The sequence below is a fragment of the Myripristis murdjan genome, chromosome 9, assembly GCF_902150065.1.
Source record: "Myripristis murdjan chromosome 9, fMyrMur1.1, whole genome shotgun sequence".
Lineage (NCBI taxonomy): Eukaryota > Metazoa > Chordata > Actinopteri > Holocentriformes > Holocentridae > Myripristis > Myripristis murdjan.
Genome location: NC_043988.1, coordinates 28,344,318 through 28,361,683, shown reverse-complemented (window position 1 = coordinate 28,361,683; position 17,366 = coordinate 28,344,318). Strand labels below are relative to the sequence as shown.

At 40.9% G+C, this 17,366-nt stretch overlaps 1 protein-coding gene across 1 annotated transcript; it reads right to left on the bottom strand.

The window, feature by feature from the left end:
• Nucleotides 1-13,550: 13,550 nt before the first annotated feature.
• Nucleotides 13,551-14,508, bottom strand: LOC115365276 (gamma-crystallin M2-like). Its single transcript, XM_030060196.1, has 3 exons — nt 14,426-14,508; nt 13,958-14,200; nt 13,551-13,829 (listed from the first exon to the last, which is right to left on the bottom strand). The coding sequence occupies exons 1-3, from the start codon at nt 14,456-14,458 to the stop codon at nt 13,551-13,553; spliced, it is 555 nt and encodes a 184-aa protein (XP_029916056.1). The 5' UTR covers nt 14,459-14,508.
• Nucleotides 14,509-17,366: the final 2,858 nt, after the last annotated feature.

Genomic DNA, 17,366 nt, shown 5'->3' with positions numbered 1-17,366 from the left:
TAAAAATGATAAAAGAGATGAGCAAAATAAGAAGGCCTGAGCTCAAGGGTTGAAAAGCAGAGTGAGGCAGCGGAGAGAGAAAGAGACCTGTAGAGGGGATACAGCAAGAGAGAAGGAAGGGATCCTCCCAGATCCACCCCGAGCCAGTTTTTCCAAGAGGCTGTCAGCATGAGACAGCTGTGAGGAGAGGCCTTTATCTCACTAATGCACTGTATTACAGCAGGCCCCTTGGAAAAAGCCCTGTGTCTGTGCGGCTGGATGAAAAAGATCCGGATTGGATCCCCTCCTCTGAACAGATTAGGGCCCTGTGAGCAGTCACACATCTGCAGCCGCCACGCTGCTCTTTGAAGCCCCGCGAGTGGCTGTCGACACCCATCAAACGTGATCAGGGGGACGCGGCCTCCGACACCGTGCCAAGGGAGAGAATCTCAGGGTTTGAAGAGCAGCAGGCAGCCGTCTTTGAGGCCTCTTCCCAAGCTCCCTGATGATCTGTAAATAAACATCTTTAAAGTCCCTGAGTGATAAGTGTCGGGCCGGCCTGTGGTGGGTTTTCTTTGGAAATAAGAAAAAAGGAAAGGAGGTGATGACGGCATAACAAATTAAGCAAGTACTTCCTGGATGGATGGAAAACAACCGCTGGGCTAGTCTGGATGATAGCATCGGGAATAGCACAACAGGAAATGACCTCAGATCCTTTGTGAATAATACCAGAGGACTTCAGGTCCTTACTATAAATTGGTTACTGTAAGGTCCATGGTGACATCCTCATTCTAGGACATGGATGTAGTCTCCAAGGACATTTTCTAAGCTCAGACTGTTGACTAGCCATTATTATCTCTGATAAAGAGCTTATGGTTATTAGTTTGTTTGTCTGTCTGTCTATCAGCAAAAACTTTTAATTAATCTCTCATGTGGTGGACAGGTAAGACCTCAAACCAAGGAAATGAGTAAATTTTCATACTGGTATATGCTCCACATCGAGAATAGATCCAGATCTGGGAATTTCTACCAATCATTTTCTCATAACTATGAAACCAACAAAAACAAACAAATCCTAAAAGTATGACTGCAGGGTCAACAAATCAATTCAACTTAACAGCTTAACTCTGAGGGATAAGAATAATGGATTGGTGTGTGACAGTGTTTGCAAATGTGTTTGCTTCACTGACTGGCCTTCCCTTATCCTTTTGAGGTCATTCAGTAAAGCCACATTGGAGACGCCTTGTCAGTGACTATTCAAGCATCTTCGCTGTGACCGAGGTTAATGTGTTTCAGCGATGGGGGCAGCAGCCAGCAGGACGTTAATGATTAACACCGGGACAGATTAATCAGAGCAGGGGGACGAATCCCCTCGTTTCTCCCGGCGGTTTCGCCTCTCAGCTGTGAAATCAAGAGAACAAGGAGGGGAACCCGCCTGTTGGCACCTTGACTCTTTTTTGACACTTTGACCTCACTGAGTGTTCGAGTCATGAGACGCTTCATTGATTTGTGAGCTTTAGCTACACTTAAATTTCACTCAAATCTCCCCTCTTTCAATTTGTGTTGATATTCTTGATCAAATATACCGTTTAAAATACCATCTTCTTCCTCATGGATGTTGTATTGCAGGTCACAGCAGTGAAAAAACCTGTTTCTGTGTGACCTGAACCAACTTTTTCAAAACTCCTATTTACTTTAATCCTCCATTTTGTTCAGTTTACAGCCATTTAATGTTTATTGTCTATCAGCATATGTGTAGCATTAGCAAAGGACTCTAATGATATTCAGTGCCAACTTCTACTAATGAAGCAACTGCAAAAACATATATACATACAAGTTTTTTCATGCTTGTCTGTTTGACAGTCAGATTGCAACATCGTTCCCGGTTCCCGTAGGAAAACATACTGTGCTTCAAGTTTACTTTACTATAAGAAGTTTACTAATTTTAGGGAACTATGAATGTACTTGTAACCATATGTTTTTGTTATTCTTTAAGCCTAAACTGCTGTATGTTTTAGTTTATAGAACTATAAAAGTACTGAAGGATAGCTAAAAGTCAAACCGGTATGCTTGAGGGGACTGAAATAGTCCACTTGAAATTCACTTACACAAATATGAAAAGTGTTATTCTGGTTAAATTCAAGCACTTACTTCTCTTACACACATTTATTTCCTTTCTTTAACACTTATTTGTACTGAGGGTCAGGAGAGGGTATTCCCGTGCGCAGGAAGGTGGAGAAATCATGCAATTTCCACACAGAGAGCACAACGACATGTTACTGTACTGTACTGCAGGTGTACTTCTGGTATCATTAAAAGTACAAATCTAAACTCAATTATGTTCTCTTCAAGTGTGCTTTTTTGCAAGAGCAACAGTAAAAGAAGTATATTTGCTCATTTGTAAGTACACCCCATTGTATTTCAGCTATGCAGTCAATGTTGTTTTTCGACAGAGGCATGCAGGTTTTATGTACTTTCTGCTGGGTTACACCCGACACCCAGCAGAGACGAGAAGATCCGTCTCTGCTTGAGAGACAACAGGGATCCGTTTGCAGACAACTGTCCATTTATAGTGCTGCACCAGCCTGTTGCATGTATTGTATTGAAGCATCCTCTCTCAGATTTTCTATTCACAGGCATGTAACCTCTGCATGGCGCTGAGCTTACATGCCTTCCCTATTGGTCCTTGGGGAAACCCCTTCCATGCAGCACCTGTTACACTTTGCAATGAGAACATCCTTTTGCAAACCAACCCCCGACCCTCACACAACAATACAGAGGGGTTATACTCCCCTGAAACAGGACCCACGGTGGAGAGTTAAGCGGTCTTAAATATAGATCTGAGACCCCGTGTCCCTGTGGAGGGCCCACCTGATACCATTGTCACTGAGTGCATTAACACCCACGCCCACACAAAGCTGAATGTCTGAGGACGGCTGGAGGACAAGGCACCGGGTAGACAAAGGGTGGTTTCTCCGCCACGATGCCTTCTTCTCCTTATCTGCCTACAGGGCAGGGCTTCCCTGTCACTGAAACTCTAATACACGGACCAGATAGAAAGATACCAGCGGCGTCTCAGAACCAGGATCTGCTCCTGCTGTTGACAAAAGGGTCAGATTTTGGCTTCCTCTGTGGGTTTTGTGTCAGATGTTTGGCTTTGTGAAAGAGATATTGTGAGTGTGCTCTGAGGAATTACAAGTAACTCTCCTCTTGTAGACCAACCTCATCAACCTCAGTTGGTTCAGTGTGAAAGTGAGAGTAATAGCACCACTGCCCCCTTCTGGCCATGACACAAAATCAGACTCACTTACAGAGCATGAACTGACCAGGAGGGCCAAGTTTGACTGTCTTGTACCCTTGCCTGTTTAGCATTAGTGTTAGTGTCTGATCTTGGGAAGTGGATGCTGATGTCACTGTAAATATTAAGTACAATAAGCACTGTGGTATCAGTGTTGGCTCTACAGTGACAAAAGGAAGTGTCTTTACGTCTTTATGTTCTCTGTTGCCAGGCCAGACCTGTGACACAGATGTTTGAAAATGTGGTGATTTATTGACTGTAAGTTCTTTTGGACCTTATTAAAGTCTGACCCAATGCTGACAAAATGTACTTTTTAACCAAAACTGAACTCACTGCCTTTTTCTTTGCAGGTCAGAGAAAGTTAGAACATTCCCTGGACTAATTTTCCCCTTTGGGTGGGAAAAAAAAACTTTCCAGTCTTTGTGTTTTTGTGAGCCTGGCAGGCTGGCAGGCAGGAGTGTGGTGCATCCTGAACACGTTCGTTTACGCCCAGGCTGCAGCTGTGTCAACAACGCGGCGTAAGCCATGAACTTCTCAGATACTGATAATCTGTCACTGTATTCTTGAAGACAGACGCAGGTAAAGCGGACGACAAACACTTTTTAATGCGTATAGAATACATTAAGTCTTGCTCTTTGACTGGTTCAATCGTGTCTCTGCTTATAGAGGCCATTCAATTTATACTCTAAAATTTCCAGGAATAAAAGTACACCGCAAAAGTTTGAACCTTAAGTGTGCAGTAAAAGTATGAACCATGGCCAAATCCGGGATCAAATGATAACTTAGTGGCGAATTGCACATGTACTGTGTAATTTACAATACATTTTAATAACCGCTTTGATCATGTTTGCATCTTCATAAACTCTGGTATGTTCCAGTGATCCAGAGGCCAAGTGACATTTAATGAAATTACTTCACGATGGGCTCCACCAGGCCCTCCTCGGTAAGTCACCATATGGAACTGATCTGTGGAGGCTTTGGTAAAGGCCCCTGGCTCTCAGGACAGAGGTCAGGGGTCACCTAGGGTCATCAGGGCCCCATCAAGCTCTTCAGCAGCACAACAGCCTGAGGTTGACTCTGTAGCGTCAGGCAAAGGTTTGTGTTTGAGATTTATTGGTTGAGGCGGATCCTTTCCCATCGAAATAAAACGCCTGACTTCATGATGGTCCGCACACCGAGCTACTCCTCAATCGCTGAGAAGTTAAAACCGCCGCACCAGAAAACCTCATCAAATGTTGACTTCAGCTGGGACAATTTTTAATAGTATTACTTAAAAGAGATGGTTGAGGATCGGTTCTTAATGTAGGAATCAAGGTTTATTGTGCTATAGCAGCGGTTTTGAAACTTTTTTCTTGTTCCAGACCGCTGAATTTACTGTCATTTGGCCACTAATCCCTTTTTTTAGGTGAACTTTCCCTGCGGACCCTGATAGGAAAAGATCTTTGCCTCATGTTACGGATTAAATTGTTTGCACACTGACAACTGAGTTCAAAGTGGTGAGATTAAAACAAAATGTTAAAATATTAATTTATACTTTTTTTGTTTGTTTCATTCTGACTTACACTGAAGAACAGTGTCTGATAAAGGCATAAAATGTAAAAAAAAATCTAGCCAAATTCATCATCGACATTTCATTATGGTTAGGAAACAATAAAGATAAAAGAGATTAAAGACTGCATACTGGATTTTTTTTTTTTTTTTTAATATTTGATGAGTGAAAATTGTCCGAAAACTGATGTGTTCATCTGTGACACTGACAAAGAAAAAAAAAAAAAAAAACTGAGCCCATCATTTTGACTGACAGCAAATCAACTTTGTCTTGTAACAGCTGTCATAAGTCACTGATATTATTTTCTGTATCAGTACTGGGAGCCACACCTGACCTTTCAGTCTATTATGTCTGCAAGGTCAAAAGCCAGTGGTCAGCGTCTGACCCCTGTAGTGCTGACCGACGCACGGGGGAACACAATGGGACACAAAAGACTCGGCTCTGCCCCATTACCGCCACATCCACTCTCCCTTTACAGCTTCCTGGGTATCTGGTGTTGTGCGCCGACTGGATTCCAGTGTTTGTTTCTTTCCCAAGGCTTCCAACTGCAACAAACAAAGGGAAGAGGCAGGCGAGGACAAACACACGGAGGGAAACACGCAGCGCCAGAGCCCCACATTCCAGCTACAGTGTGCGGTCATTATCAGTGATGGCTGGAAACGGTGGGGGAGATAGTTTAGCGAGGCACGGGAAGCAACAGGAGGGAGCAACTAGCGTGGCTGGTGGTGGGCTGTGATTAGTCTGAGCAGAGGGAGAAGGTTAGACTGATATCAAATCCAAACAAACAGATCGTAAAAAATGATCTAAACTCTCATCTATTTATTTAGTTAAGACAGAGTGGCCATTGTATAGTCATTAAACGCAGGCATGAACCATAAACTCTATATAAACTGTTCTCCTCGGAGCCATGTGAAGATAAGCATTAAAGGAACAGTTCATACAAATACAGAAAATATATATATATTTACCTCTTTCCACAGACAGTGCAATGTATTCATCCATATAGCTTCTGTGTGATTTCAATGAGGTTTCCAGTCTGCTATGGTCATCCCAGTACTTGACTAAAAGGGCATTTGTTTGTGGAGATCAAAACATCAGAAATACAGTGGTGGAAAAAAGTTTTCGGACACCCTTAAAATTTTTTTACACAATCTCACAATCTAAAATATTATCATGAAATATTTGTGGAAAAATCTTTTTTGTGTTTCAAAAGGTGTGGCTGCATTAGACACATACAAACAAATACAAATTATATTTTTTTGTTTATTGTTTACAACAAAAACTAACAAAACTAAATTCTTGACAGTTGAATCTTTATCTTCTGGTGTGTTTCCTGCGTTAGGTTCCTTGTTTTAGCCATTTTTGTGTCTGAAGAACTTTCAAATGTGCTGCTTTATATAGACACGAAGCTTGGCAACAAAAATTGTGTCTTTTAATAAAAAAAACGACCTTCATCACTGGTACCAAAATGACCCAATACTCAAAATTTCGTATTTTATAGAACCAATCAATTTTAAGTTTTTAATGGCTTTTTTGAGATTTGTTTAGTATTTTGGCTGTGACTGTACTAAAAGAAATTGCACTTACAAGACCTAAGAGTGATTCTTAATGCAATATTTCACGAATGCATGGGGTGTTCGAAAACTTTTTTCCACCACTGTATGTGAAAGACTGAACAGCAACAGCTCTTTTCAAGGACAATGACAATGATATCTGACATGATCCACAGTCCTAGTGGGCAAATTGTTTTGTTGGGAACTATTTTCTGCCAAAGAACACAGGTATTTATCCATTTCTGATTCATGTTCACTGAAGGCAGAGAGATACAGTTTACAGTTTAGTGTCCTTCATCAGGAAATAGTCCCCTGAACTGAACTCTTTGCACCCAAGTGTTTTGAATTATGTAGAATATCTGTGTAAAGTACTACTACTGAGTTTTTCACATGTGCAAATATTCATCCAACCCCATTGTCCTGGGATGCCAGAAAACCAGCAAACTGGAAACATCACAGAAACTACCTTAATGGATAGATTGTATGCTATATTGGGCATTTTAGGTTAACTGTTCCTTTAAAGTGGAAATGCATGCATGTGTGTGTTTCTGAGTGTCTATTCCCATTTGATTGTGTGAGCACACCTGTGTCGTTCTGTGTGCATAGGTGTTTGTGTGTGTCTGACATGGCCGGCTGCAATCATTCATTTAGCCCGGTGCTCCAGAGCCTCAGGCCTCTAACGTGTGCCTGCTGTCTGTCTGCTGGAGATGCTATCATGTGTGATTAGTGTACAGCACATTTGCCAGCACATGCTCTCTATGATAGCTGTTACAGACATACACACACATATATACACACAAACACAGGCGCACAAGCCTGCGAGCATGCCCTGAGGGGGAAAACCCTGCACCTGCCCCTATCTTTGCCTGCTGTAAACAGCTAAAAAACAAGTGGGTGGTTGCTTGAGATGGATGGGATGGGAAAACAGGATATAAATATGGTGATTTGCACAGACAAGTTCAAGTTGTCAGGGCACATCGGGGCCTTCATACCTGAGGAGAAGAACTACAGTGCCCTAATTAGAAACACTGATGTCTGAACAGAGATTAGCAGGTTGAAGGGGCTGGACCTTTGCCTGCCCTCACACCACCTCGGGGAGCGCAGACCTGCAGGATAACCGATGTAAATGAGCTGTGTGTGAAATGAGGCAGGAGATTGGTGTGGATTACGCCCAGCAGGTTGGAGCAAAATATCACCACTGGGAAGATTCAGCCTCCGTGGTTAACCTCCGCAGGCTCTCAAACCGGCGTTGGTCAGCCCACAAGACATAAGCTTGCTCAGTCAGAACAATGCGGTTCATTTATTTCAGAAACACAATTTTATATTGCTGATAAGTTTAAAATAACAAAAATTAGTCATTGTGACTGCCTCCTTCTTAATAGATAGATAGATAGATAGATACTTTATTCATCCCGCAGGAAATTCGCAGTTTTTCAGCAGTATCCACAGATTACAGATTAAATAAATCAATAAAAAAAGATAAAAAATAAAGAATAAGATCTAAGTACAACAGAATAAGATCTAAGTACAACCCAGTGTGCAAAAAGCAATGTGCAACAAAAAAACCCCCAGAAAAAAACGTGTGCATGGGTGTATAAAATGTGCATTTTATATGGTAATACGGTTTTGTGAAAAAAGTTGCTGCTGTTTATTTTTGATAGATACAACTTTATGCCTGCTCAAATAGAAAATTAATCTCAGAACATATCTCATGTTTCAATGGAAAGAAATTATGTACATTTGCTCTGAAGTACCGTAGTTTTTAGGTGCTGACACTTTTACTCAAATATTTCCATTTTCTGAGACTTTATACTTTTACTGTACAACATTTGAGAGGGAAATATTGTACAGCGCTACATTTATCTGACACCTGTAGTTACTAGTTACTTTGTGGAATACACTTTTACATGCAAAATCTAAATTATGATGACTTGTTAGCGTCGGAAATAGCAAACAATATAAAGAGCAGTTAGATATAGCACCACGATAGGGTTAATGCCTCAGTGATTTAACACTCAGGGACCATTCTTCACAACAAATGCTTTTACTTTGATACTCAACCACATTTTATAGCTAATAGTTTGTAAATTGTAATTGTTGATTGCAGGAAAGTTGCAGCAGCCTTATGGTATTGCTGCCTAAGGGAAAGATTTGAGTGCTTTTTACACCACTATTTGTTTATGATGAGGTTGAGGTGCGGTGGTGTTTGATGATATGAAATTGCAAATGAGGCCAACACTGTGAAACAGGCAGTTGAGGAGTTGTGTGTCAATGTGCAACACGTAAGTGAGGGTGCAGGTAGGAGCCATGGGAAAGAAATGCAGGCCTCCAAGCTTTGACGCTGACGTTGTTGTGACTCGTTGCACGTTAAAAAACAACTTTCCCTGAGGTTCTGCCAGACAAACTGTGAGCAGAAACTCCAACGAACCCTCATCTATTTTGCAGCATCAAACATTAACACCATTCTTCACAACCAAATTGAAGAAATAGTCTTGTTTTTTTTTGTTTTTTTTGGTTTGTTTGTTTTTTCATCTTAGACTTCAGATTTGCTATGTGCAATGATTTTCTGGGTCTCCAAAGGATGAGATCTAGGGAAAATGGAAACCTGCCAGAAAGGGAGCTCTGATGCTATGAATCCTCCCTCAGGTTAAAAGACAATGAACTACACAAAGCTTTGATCTGCGTTCATATCCAGGCAGAATAACGATGGCTCCCTTGACCAGAGCTAATCATGTCTGTGGTGCATTAGTATACTGCAGAGGGAGATGTTTTAGCCACATAGGCACCTTTAATGAGTTTTATTTAGTTACGTTTTATCCCCCTCCACCCCTCACTCACCTCAGCACACCAACTAATACAGAGGGAGGGGCACTACAGGCGAAGAATCAAGCTTCTCCACACCTTCGTGGGGCTAATTATCCAGCCCTCGCAAGGATCATCTCACAGCTTCACCTAAAGAAAAAGAGATTTCTCTCCCTCTCCCAACATATCATTCCATATTAACCTCCTTTGTTAGTGTAAACTGAAGCCCATCTGTCTGCCTGAGTGTTCTTGTTGTGGATGGGGCTGATTTTGCACCGCATTTTGCTGCTGCCTGTTCCCATCCACTTGGCTTACCCTCACGCTACTTGACCGATGCATCTGAAGGAGTAGAGGGGAGACATTTGAGGAGATGAGCAAACATAATGTAAACACCTGTCTTGCATTTCAGTGCCCACACCTGCTAAGTGGAGCTATTTGAGCAAACTTTTAAGTATAATTTGCTGTTAAAAGTAATACTCCACCATTTCTGGAGCTGAGCAGTCGCCACTCTGGTGATTCTGTGCTGCACTTCCCAGAGATCACCTGTCAATCAAACAGTGTGGCCGGTGCTGTGGTGTCTTTTTCCTTGAATTTTCAGTTCGTTTCTCCAGGTGGCACTTTTTTTCTCTTCTATTCAGCCGTGGTGATTATTGGAATTGGGCCTAAAGACGCAGGATTTGTAGTATCCTTGTACCTCCTTGGAAAATCCTGCATTGTATGTGTTGTGTCTGGGCTGGTTGAGGAAGCATTTGGCGCCGAAATTCATTGGGATGGAAAAAAAGCCATTCATTACTATAATTTGTGTCCTTTGGAGGGTTGTGTGATGAAACTCGGGCTTCCTGACAGCCAACAGCCGTCCAGTGTTTTCTCAAAATTCTCACTGTCAGCTTGTAAGACCCACAACAAAATGAACGCCAGGTTTTCTTCTGCTTACAACGTGAGCCGTGCATAAAGGAGACGAATGACCATATAGCTGCGACATCACAAAGCTTTTGATACTTTCCCAGTGTTTATATAGCGCTTATAATCAAATTAGGGAGGGAAATCTGAAGAGACATCTCTATAAAGACTTCTTGTACCGTCTACCATCTATTTGTAGGCTAAATTAGGTCCGTATCAGATGGACTAAACACAATCCAGACTATTTTTGGCCCAAATTAAGATGGACCGACCATGATTTAGCCCAAAAAACAACATCCAAATGATGTCTGGTGTTTGGTGGGCTTCCCGTGCATCTGATGATTTTTCCCAGGAATAATCTCCTTGATCCTGCTGTGTGGAAGAGCCGATTTTCTATAATTTTGATGCTGAAATATATGCTAAATCTAAGCAATAGAGCATCAAAATTACAATCCCACTGAAGGATCCTGAATGAAATGTCACTTATTAATACTCTAAAGAGAACTAGAGGTGGAACAGCCTGGTTTTTTAAGAAGATTTGTGTTTACCCACAGAGAACCATGAAATCACTCAGCCAAAGTGAAAGATAAGCTATAATTTGGTGAATGTCAATGGGTATTCCGACCTGAAACTTCCCTAACTTGTGTGTCAGCGCCGGGTTAACATGAAACACACAGACTCGGTCGCTCTGCAGGGCTCCTCATTAAACTTTAATCCATCTGTCCCACTTCAGAACAATTCCACACTTTCAGAAGTCATCATCACTGACATTGACGTCGTCTGGAACGTGTGTCCTTTAACGGTATCAGTCACGGCCACTTTACCCAAACAATACCGTGCCTATCTCTGCGTCGGACGGCGAGTCCCAGTCCATCTCTTACTCATTAAGCATATGTCTCATTTTCCATTTCAGACGGGAGATAGCAAAGAAGTGCACACAAAAGCACTATTTTCAGGCCCTTCGGCTCATCTCGTCTAAAAGTCTAATGAGAGGGGATCAAATATAACTGACACCGAGGGGAGACAAAGGGAGACGTAGCCCTGGGTGAGGGATGAGGCGAGGCAGAACAATGGGCCTGAATGTGCCGTCACTGCGGCGGTATGCAGCAGGGCCAGTGAATGCAGATGATTCTGTAATGAGGGATTAAGTGGTGGATTACGGGTCTTTATTAAGATGTTTCTGATCCTCATTAGGCTGAATCTCATATCAGTGCATCGATTCCCCCTCGCTCACTGGATTGGCCACTCTCTGGAGGAAGGGAAGGAAAGAGAAATAGAGAGAGAGAGAAAGAGAGAGAGAGAATGAGAGGGACAATAAAATTAGAAAACAGAGAATGAAAGATGTGCTTTGACAATGTCCCAGTGCTCGTCTGAGGCTTTTAACAGAAAACATTTGTCTTTTTCAGACTGTAGGATGAATTTTGACAGTTTTGGTCAGCATATTTGCGGCATAAATTGACAGTAACTCATACAAATGCATGTTTTGGAGACAAATCGCCTTTTGATATATTTGGCATCTGAAGTTACTCAAAGTGAATGATGTTTTTTGACAGACCAATCAAAAAGAGAGAACATAAGGTTGTAGAAATTATAATATACTGATTTAGAAATGATTAGCCTACATTCATCGTTTAAAATATAATTTTGTCATTATTTATGTGGTGGCTCACTAGTGTAATCCCGGGCTAATGACTTTATTATTATCATTATTATCATTGCTGTTATTTTAATTTTTGAATTTGGTACATATGATAGACTACAGCCTCCACAAGGTGCAGTAATTGAACCACAGTGAGTTAAACAGCAGGTGGCAGTGTTTTGAAGCTTTGTGATGTGTCTGCACTGAACTGCAGCTGCATCACCTGGAGTCAAACAACTCAGACCTGGAAAATAAACCTATAACACAGCAAAATGGGACACTTGACAAGCCACTCTGAGCAGACTGCATGATCTGACTGTTTTCTCGACTGTTACTGTTTCAAAAAAAAAAAAAAAAAAAAATGCATTGGAAATAACAGAAATAAATTTGGGTTAAGTAAATACAGTGTGCTGTGACCAGATATGGATAATTTATAATTTCATTGTCGGCACATGTGTTTGTGCCTCTCTGGGTGTGTGTGTGTGGGTGTGTGTGTGTGGGTGTCTAGTCTGTTATTGTGTTCCTAATGGAAACAGAGCTAAAGGAAAGTACAAAATCAATATTTACAATTCATAACAACTCAAACTATGAAGCCAAAGTGTCAATACAACCAGAGAATTTCAACTATTTCAGTATTTATGTGAAGACGTCCAAGTTTACTATGCAAGACGTCAGACACAACAGTTTAAATCCCAATTAGAATCAGTCTAAACTTCCTCTGCGGGTCCCAGTCCAGAACGTCATTTTGAATCTGCTATGAGTTTCAGTGGCACAAGGATGGCATTAAAAGGATAAGGACAGGGACGGCTCCGTTCAGTTTGAGCTCTGTTTATCTCCACTTTAGCTGCTTATGCAAAGACTTCACAGAGTTTATACAGGCCTTATGAGAATCAGACCTGTTGCACACACCTGCCAGCCATTCTGACCTCCTTGTTGGTGCTTGTTCACTGAATGCAAGCAGCTGTTACTCTGCACGCAGACGAGCAGTGTGTGAGTGTGTGTGTGTGTGTGTGTGTGTGTGTGTGTGTGTGTGTGTGTGTGTGTGTGTGTGTGTGTGTGTGTGTGAGTATCAGAACAAGTCTCAGCACATCTCTTAAAAGACTTCACAGAGCAATGATGCTGCCCTCCATTATTTGCTCTTGTAAGGATTTTCTCATTAAATCCATACAACAACAATCTGACTCATCGCAGAAAACAACTTATGACGGATTCAAATGTGTGTAAAGCCAAATGATCTAGCAGTGGTGGGATCCTAAAGGTTTTTTGACCAGAGGGTTGTGCGTACTTTGTGTAAGTTTGGGTGGCAAAAGTGATGAGAAACACTTTCCCATCTATTAAGAAATACATTTACTTTACACTCATTTTTTTTTTTCAGTTTTTGTTTTTTCAGCTTTCTGCCTATTGTAGAGTAATTTGGCACAAACTTGTGCTCAATTAAACATTTATAAATAATGTGTAAACAGTTAACAAAGGCTTTCCAATTCACTGAAACATTACAGTAAGCACAAATAATTATAACTTAAACATTTATAGACAATTAAAGTCACAGTTTATGGAGAGCATTGTTTGGCTTTCTCTCCAAATTTGTAAATTCACCATTTAAAATTAATGATGATTAATGATAGCCTTATATATGTGCTTACTACCCTGTTATAGTGTGTTAGAAACCATTTGTTAACTGTATATTTGCTTTTTATATAGGCTATATAAATGTGAATGTGCGCAAATGCATGAATGTTAAGCGAAAAAGGATAAATAAAAGTATATAAAAAAAGACATGAACACACCAGCAGCTTAGGTTAGGACAGTTTTATTCAGTGCAAAGAGAGTCTAGTAGCAGGAGTCCATGATGCGCCTCATGCTCATGAACCTCATGCCGCTCATGCCCATGTTCATGAAGTTCCTGTACTCGCCGGGCCTGAAGTACATCATCCTGCCTCTGTAGTGGGGCTGCTCGTACATCAGCCAGTGGCCCTCCATCACGTTGCAGGACATGCAGTTGGACATACGGTAGCGGTCCATGATGTTGTCACAGTCGTCCATCAGCTCGTACATCTGGCCACCGAAGTTCTCCCTCTCGTAGATCCTCATCCTGTAGGAACCTCTGTACTGTTGGGCGAAAAAAAACAACACAGGGTTTCACTTCAGAGTACATTTTCTGAGGCAAATGAGACTGAAACCACTTGAGTAAACAGTAGCAGCCTCTACAGCCAGTCTAAACCGGTCTGAGCTCTTACCATGGGGATCATGCGGCAGGACCTGATGCAGTCGCTCATGCCCATCATGCTCATGTAGTCGGCGTACTCGCCCCTCCTCATGAAGTACTGGTTGCCCATGAAGTTGGTGCGGTCGTAGACCATGAAGCAACCCCTCTCCACCCTGCAGGAGTGGCACCTGCTCAGGTAGGAGGACATGTCTGGACAGTCGCTCATGCACTCATAGGAGCGGCCCTGGAAGTTCCTCTCCTCGTAGAAGATGATCTGGGAGAGAGAGAGGCAAAGGCTGCGGTTAGGGTTTATCGGAAAATAATGTTGCTCTAACGTATTCTGGCCAAAAAAAGAGCATGAGTGAATGTGTTTCAGGCCATAAGGGCAAATACATCCCAGCTGAAGGCCTCACAGGTTCATACTCTGGTCATAAAACCAGGGTACACTCTGTTTGCCAGTAAAAATGCCAGTAAAAACGATCAGAGAGAGAAAGCTTACCTTGCTCATCATGTTCATGCCGGTGGAGGTCATTTTGTTGGTCAGTGGGCTGCTGCTGCTGCTGCTGGTGGAACTGCTGCTGCTCTTGCTCCTGAACTGAACTGTACCCCTACCTTGTTAACCCTTTCCTTTTATACCCAAACCGGCAGACAGGCCCATTGTGTAAACCCCCTGAGCCAGCAACATGCCATAGAAATCCATCGAGCACCGAGGGCTGGTCCCGGGGGCCTCAAAGGTCCAGTCAGCGGCCGTTTCTTGTGCAACACAGGGTCACACAAAGCCCGCTTTGAAAGGGTTAACAATCGCCGGTCACACCTTGACATTGTGCACTCGGTGGCGCGCTGTTTTGTCAGCAATAATCTTTTCACTGTTGTTGAGAGGGGCGGCTGGTGAATAGGGCGCCGTTGGTCAAATGAGAGAGTTCAGTATGTTGTAAAGTTATAATTTTTGGTGGTAAAGTTAACCTACATGCTCCAAGTGTCTCATAAAAACATTTATATGTAACTGTATTGTAAAAATCTTTTGTGAAGGAGTATCAGTGGTTTTTGATCCAGAGAGACACATTTAGTCAGACATAATTAAGGTTTGTGTCTTGCAATGACCAAACATGTTGGATTTTTTAATGATTTATCCACTACATAGAGGAATCTTAGAATACATTATGTTAATGAAATTGTTTCATGGTACTTATTATTGACCTGATAACAGAGTTTTCTGGGATATTGCAGTGGAAATGTATTTGTGAAATCCATTTCAAAACAAAGATAAACTTTTTAGTTTGAGTTTACCCTCAGTTGCAACTGTCATGTCTTTGTTTCTTTCAAAATATGTTGATGTCTGTCACTTACAATGTGTATTCTTTAATATAAAAACCTGTGTGAGGCATTTTGTAATGAATGACCAACGTTAATTAATTTTTGGTGAATTTTCAAGCTATTGTCATGTAATATTCAATGGATACTTGAATGACACAGCTGCAATGTTTTTTGTTTGTTTGTTTGTTTGTTTTGTTTTGTTTTTTCATGAGATTTCTGTGACCGTTAAAAAGTTCACTTGTCTTACTGTTTAACACATTTCCTCATTCACCCCGACTGTCTGTCATTTAGCTATTGTCACTACAGATTTACCTATGATTAACTGATTATCTGCTTAAAACACAATGCCTTCTGAAAAAGATAATCCACCTTAACCCTTATAACCCTTATTTGCTTCTTAATCCATTTATATATATCAAATATTTGGCTAAAAATGTAAAAGTGTCACTATTCACTATTTGCTCTATTTGTTGTAGGTAAGCGCCTTTTCAAGGAATACAAGGAAGTTTATTCATCATTATACAACAGGTTATATAACGAAATTAAATTCTCTGTGCTTGTTCTCTTTTGAGTATGTTTTTTTTTTTAAGGTCAGTAATTTTACTTCTACTGTAATTTCATTTTTGCAGAAATGTTGTTCTTAGCTACTCTTAAATCACAGCCATCACAGAAAACAACTTTTGGATAAATATAAGAGACCAAATTTGAGTTGTCCCTTCACACTGGACAGTCAGTCAGTAAAGAGGAAAAAGTGATATGGCTTTACTACCTAAAAAGTAACTCAGAAACTGTAGCTCTGGGTACGTTTTAAATTAACTGTAGTATGCTTTTGCTTAAGTCGATTTTACACCTGTAATTTTTCATTTCTTCTCACAATTACATGACAGTGACAGTAAAACTTGTTTAGTGAGATGCTTTCATGCTCTTTCAACAGATGGATGATGTTAGCTGATATGTTGATATAAGGGCCTAATCCCTATTTTGCCATTTTGATCACTGTAAGTCACTCTAAATACCAGCAAAGGCAAAATGAACAAAATTGTAAAATGTAAATTTAACTCCTACAAATAACTTTCCTTTCCTGAAATAGAAAATATTATAAATCCCTGGTTTATAGACCTGATTCAGACGAGTTAACCAAGATCTTATTCATATTCACAACAGCGAGCTAGGGGAGTAATTGGAGGAGGAGGAAAAAGGGTTGTACACACACACACACACACACACACACACACACACACACACACAGATAAGAGTCAGCACAGGCTTGTCTGGATCAGAATTTCAAGCACAAATTGCTTTGATCCTTTTGGAGAGGAATAGTGTGACCAGAAACCATAATATACCGTCTCTTTTAGATTTGGACTGGACTGGTGATCACACACAACCCCCAAGTAATACTATCAGAACATGAATTAGTGACTGAATAATATGAGATATCTATACATATATACACACAAACACACACTCACACACACATAAGAGCAAATTAATCACAATCTTGAAAAAATGACACTGAAAATAGTTTATTTTTTATCAATGCAATATTGTTTATCAAGGTATGCAATTACATGACAATTACATTACAATACATACATTACATTATAATTTTTATTTTAATTATCAGTGCTATACTGTATCTACACTTTATCAAAGTAGCCGTGTTGTGGTATTGGACATTGGCGGTGGCTGCCAGCCATCAGCGTCACGATGTTGAGGACTTGGAAACACTGAACATACTGACGTGTAACAGGATGAGAGATCAGGACAGGGTCAAAGACAGTGCAAACACACACATATTCTCTACAAATACACCATCTTTTGTTGTGACACATCTTGATTATTGCCTAGAAATTTGAATTAATGCAAGACAGAAGCTGAGGAAGATGCAGTTACCTAATTATTTCAGGCACATTTTAATTTTTTTTTTTTTTTTTTTTTTTTTTTTGAGCTCCATAACATTTGTTTTTCCTACAGTTGTGACAAAACCAGAGGCGCAGTTACTAAAGTACATGACAAACAATCACAAAGCTCTGTAGTGTCACTACCATGGTCAAATGCACTCTGTTCTGGTGTAGTACACACAGCTATATGTGCAGCATGACTTTGTTTATCACAAACGGAAA

Excerpts from the sequence above, each read along its gene's own strand:
- LOC115365276 (XM_030060196.1), bottom strand. The coding sequence starts at position 14,458 with ATGACCTCCACCGGCATGAACATGATGAGCAAG. Across the intron at positions 14,201-14,425 it reads GCATGAACATGATGAGCAAG|ATCATCTTCTACGAGGAGAG; the intron begins GTAAGCTTTCTC and ends TCTCTCTCCCAG. Across the intron at positions 13,830-13,957 it reads CCTGCCGCATGATCCCCATG|TACAGAGGTTCCTACAGGAT; the intron begins GTAAGAGCTCAG and ends TTCGCCCAACAG.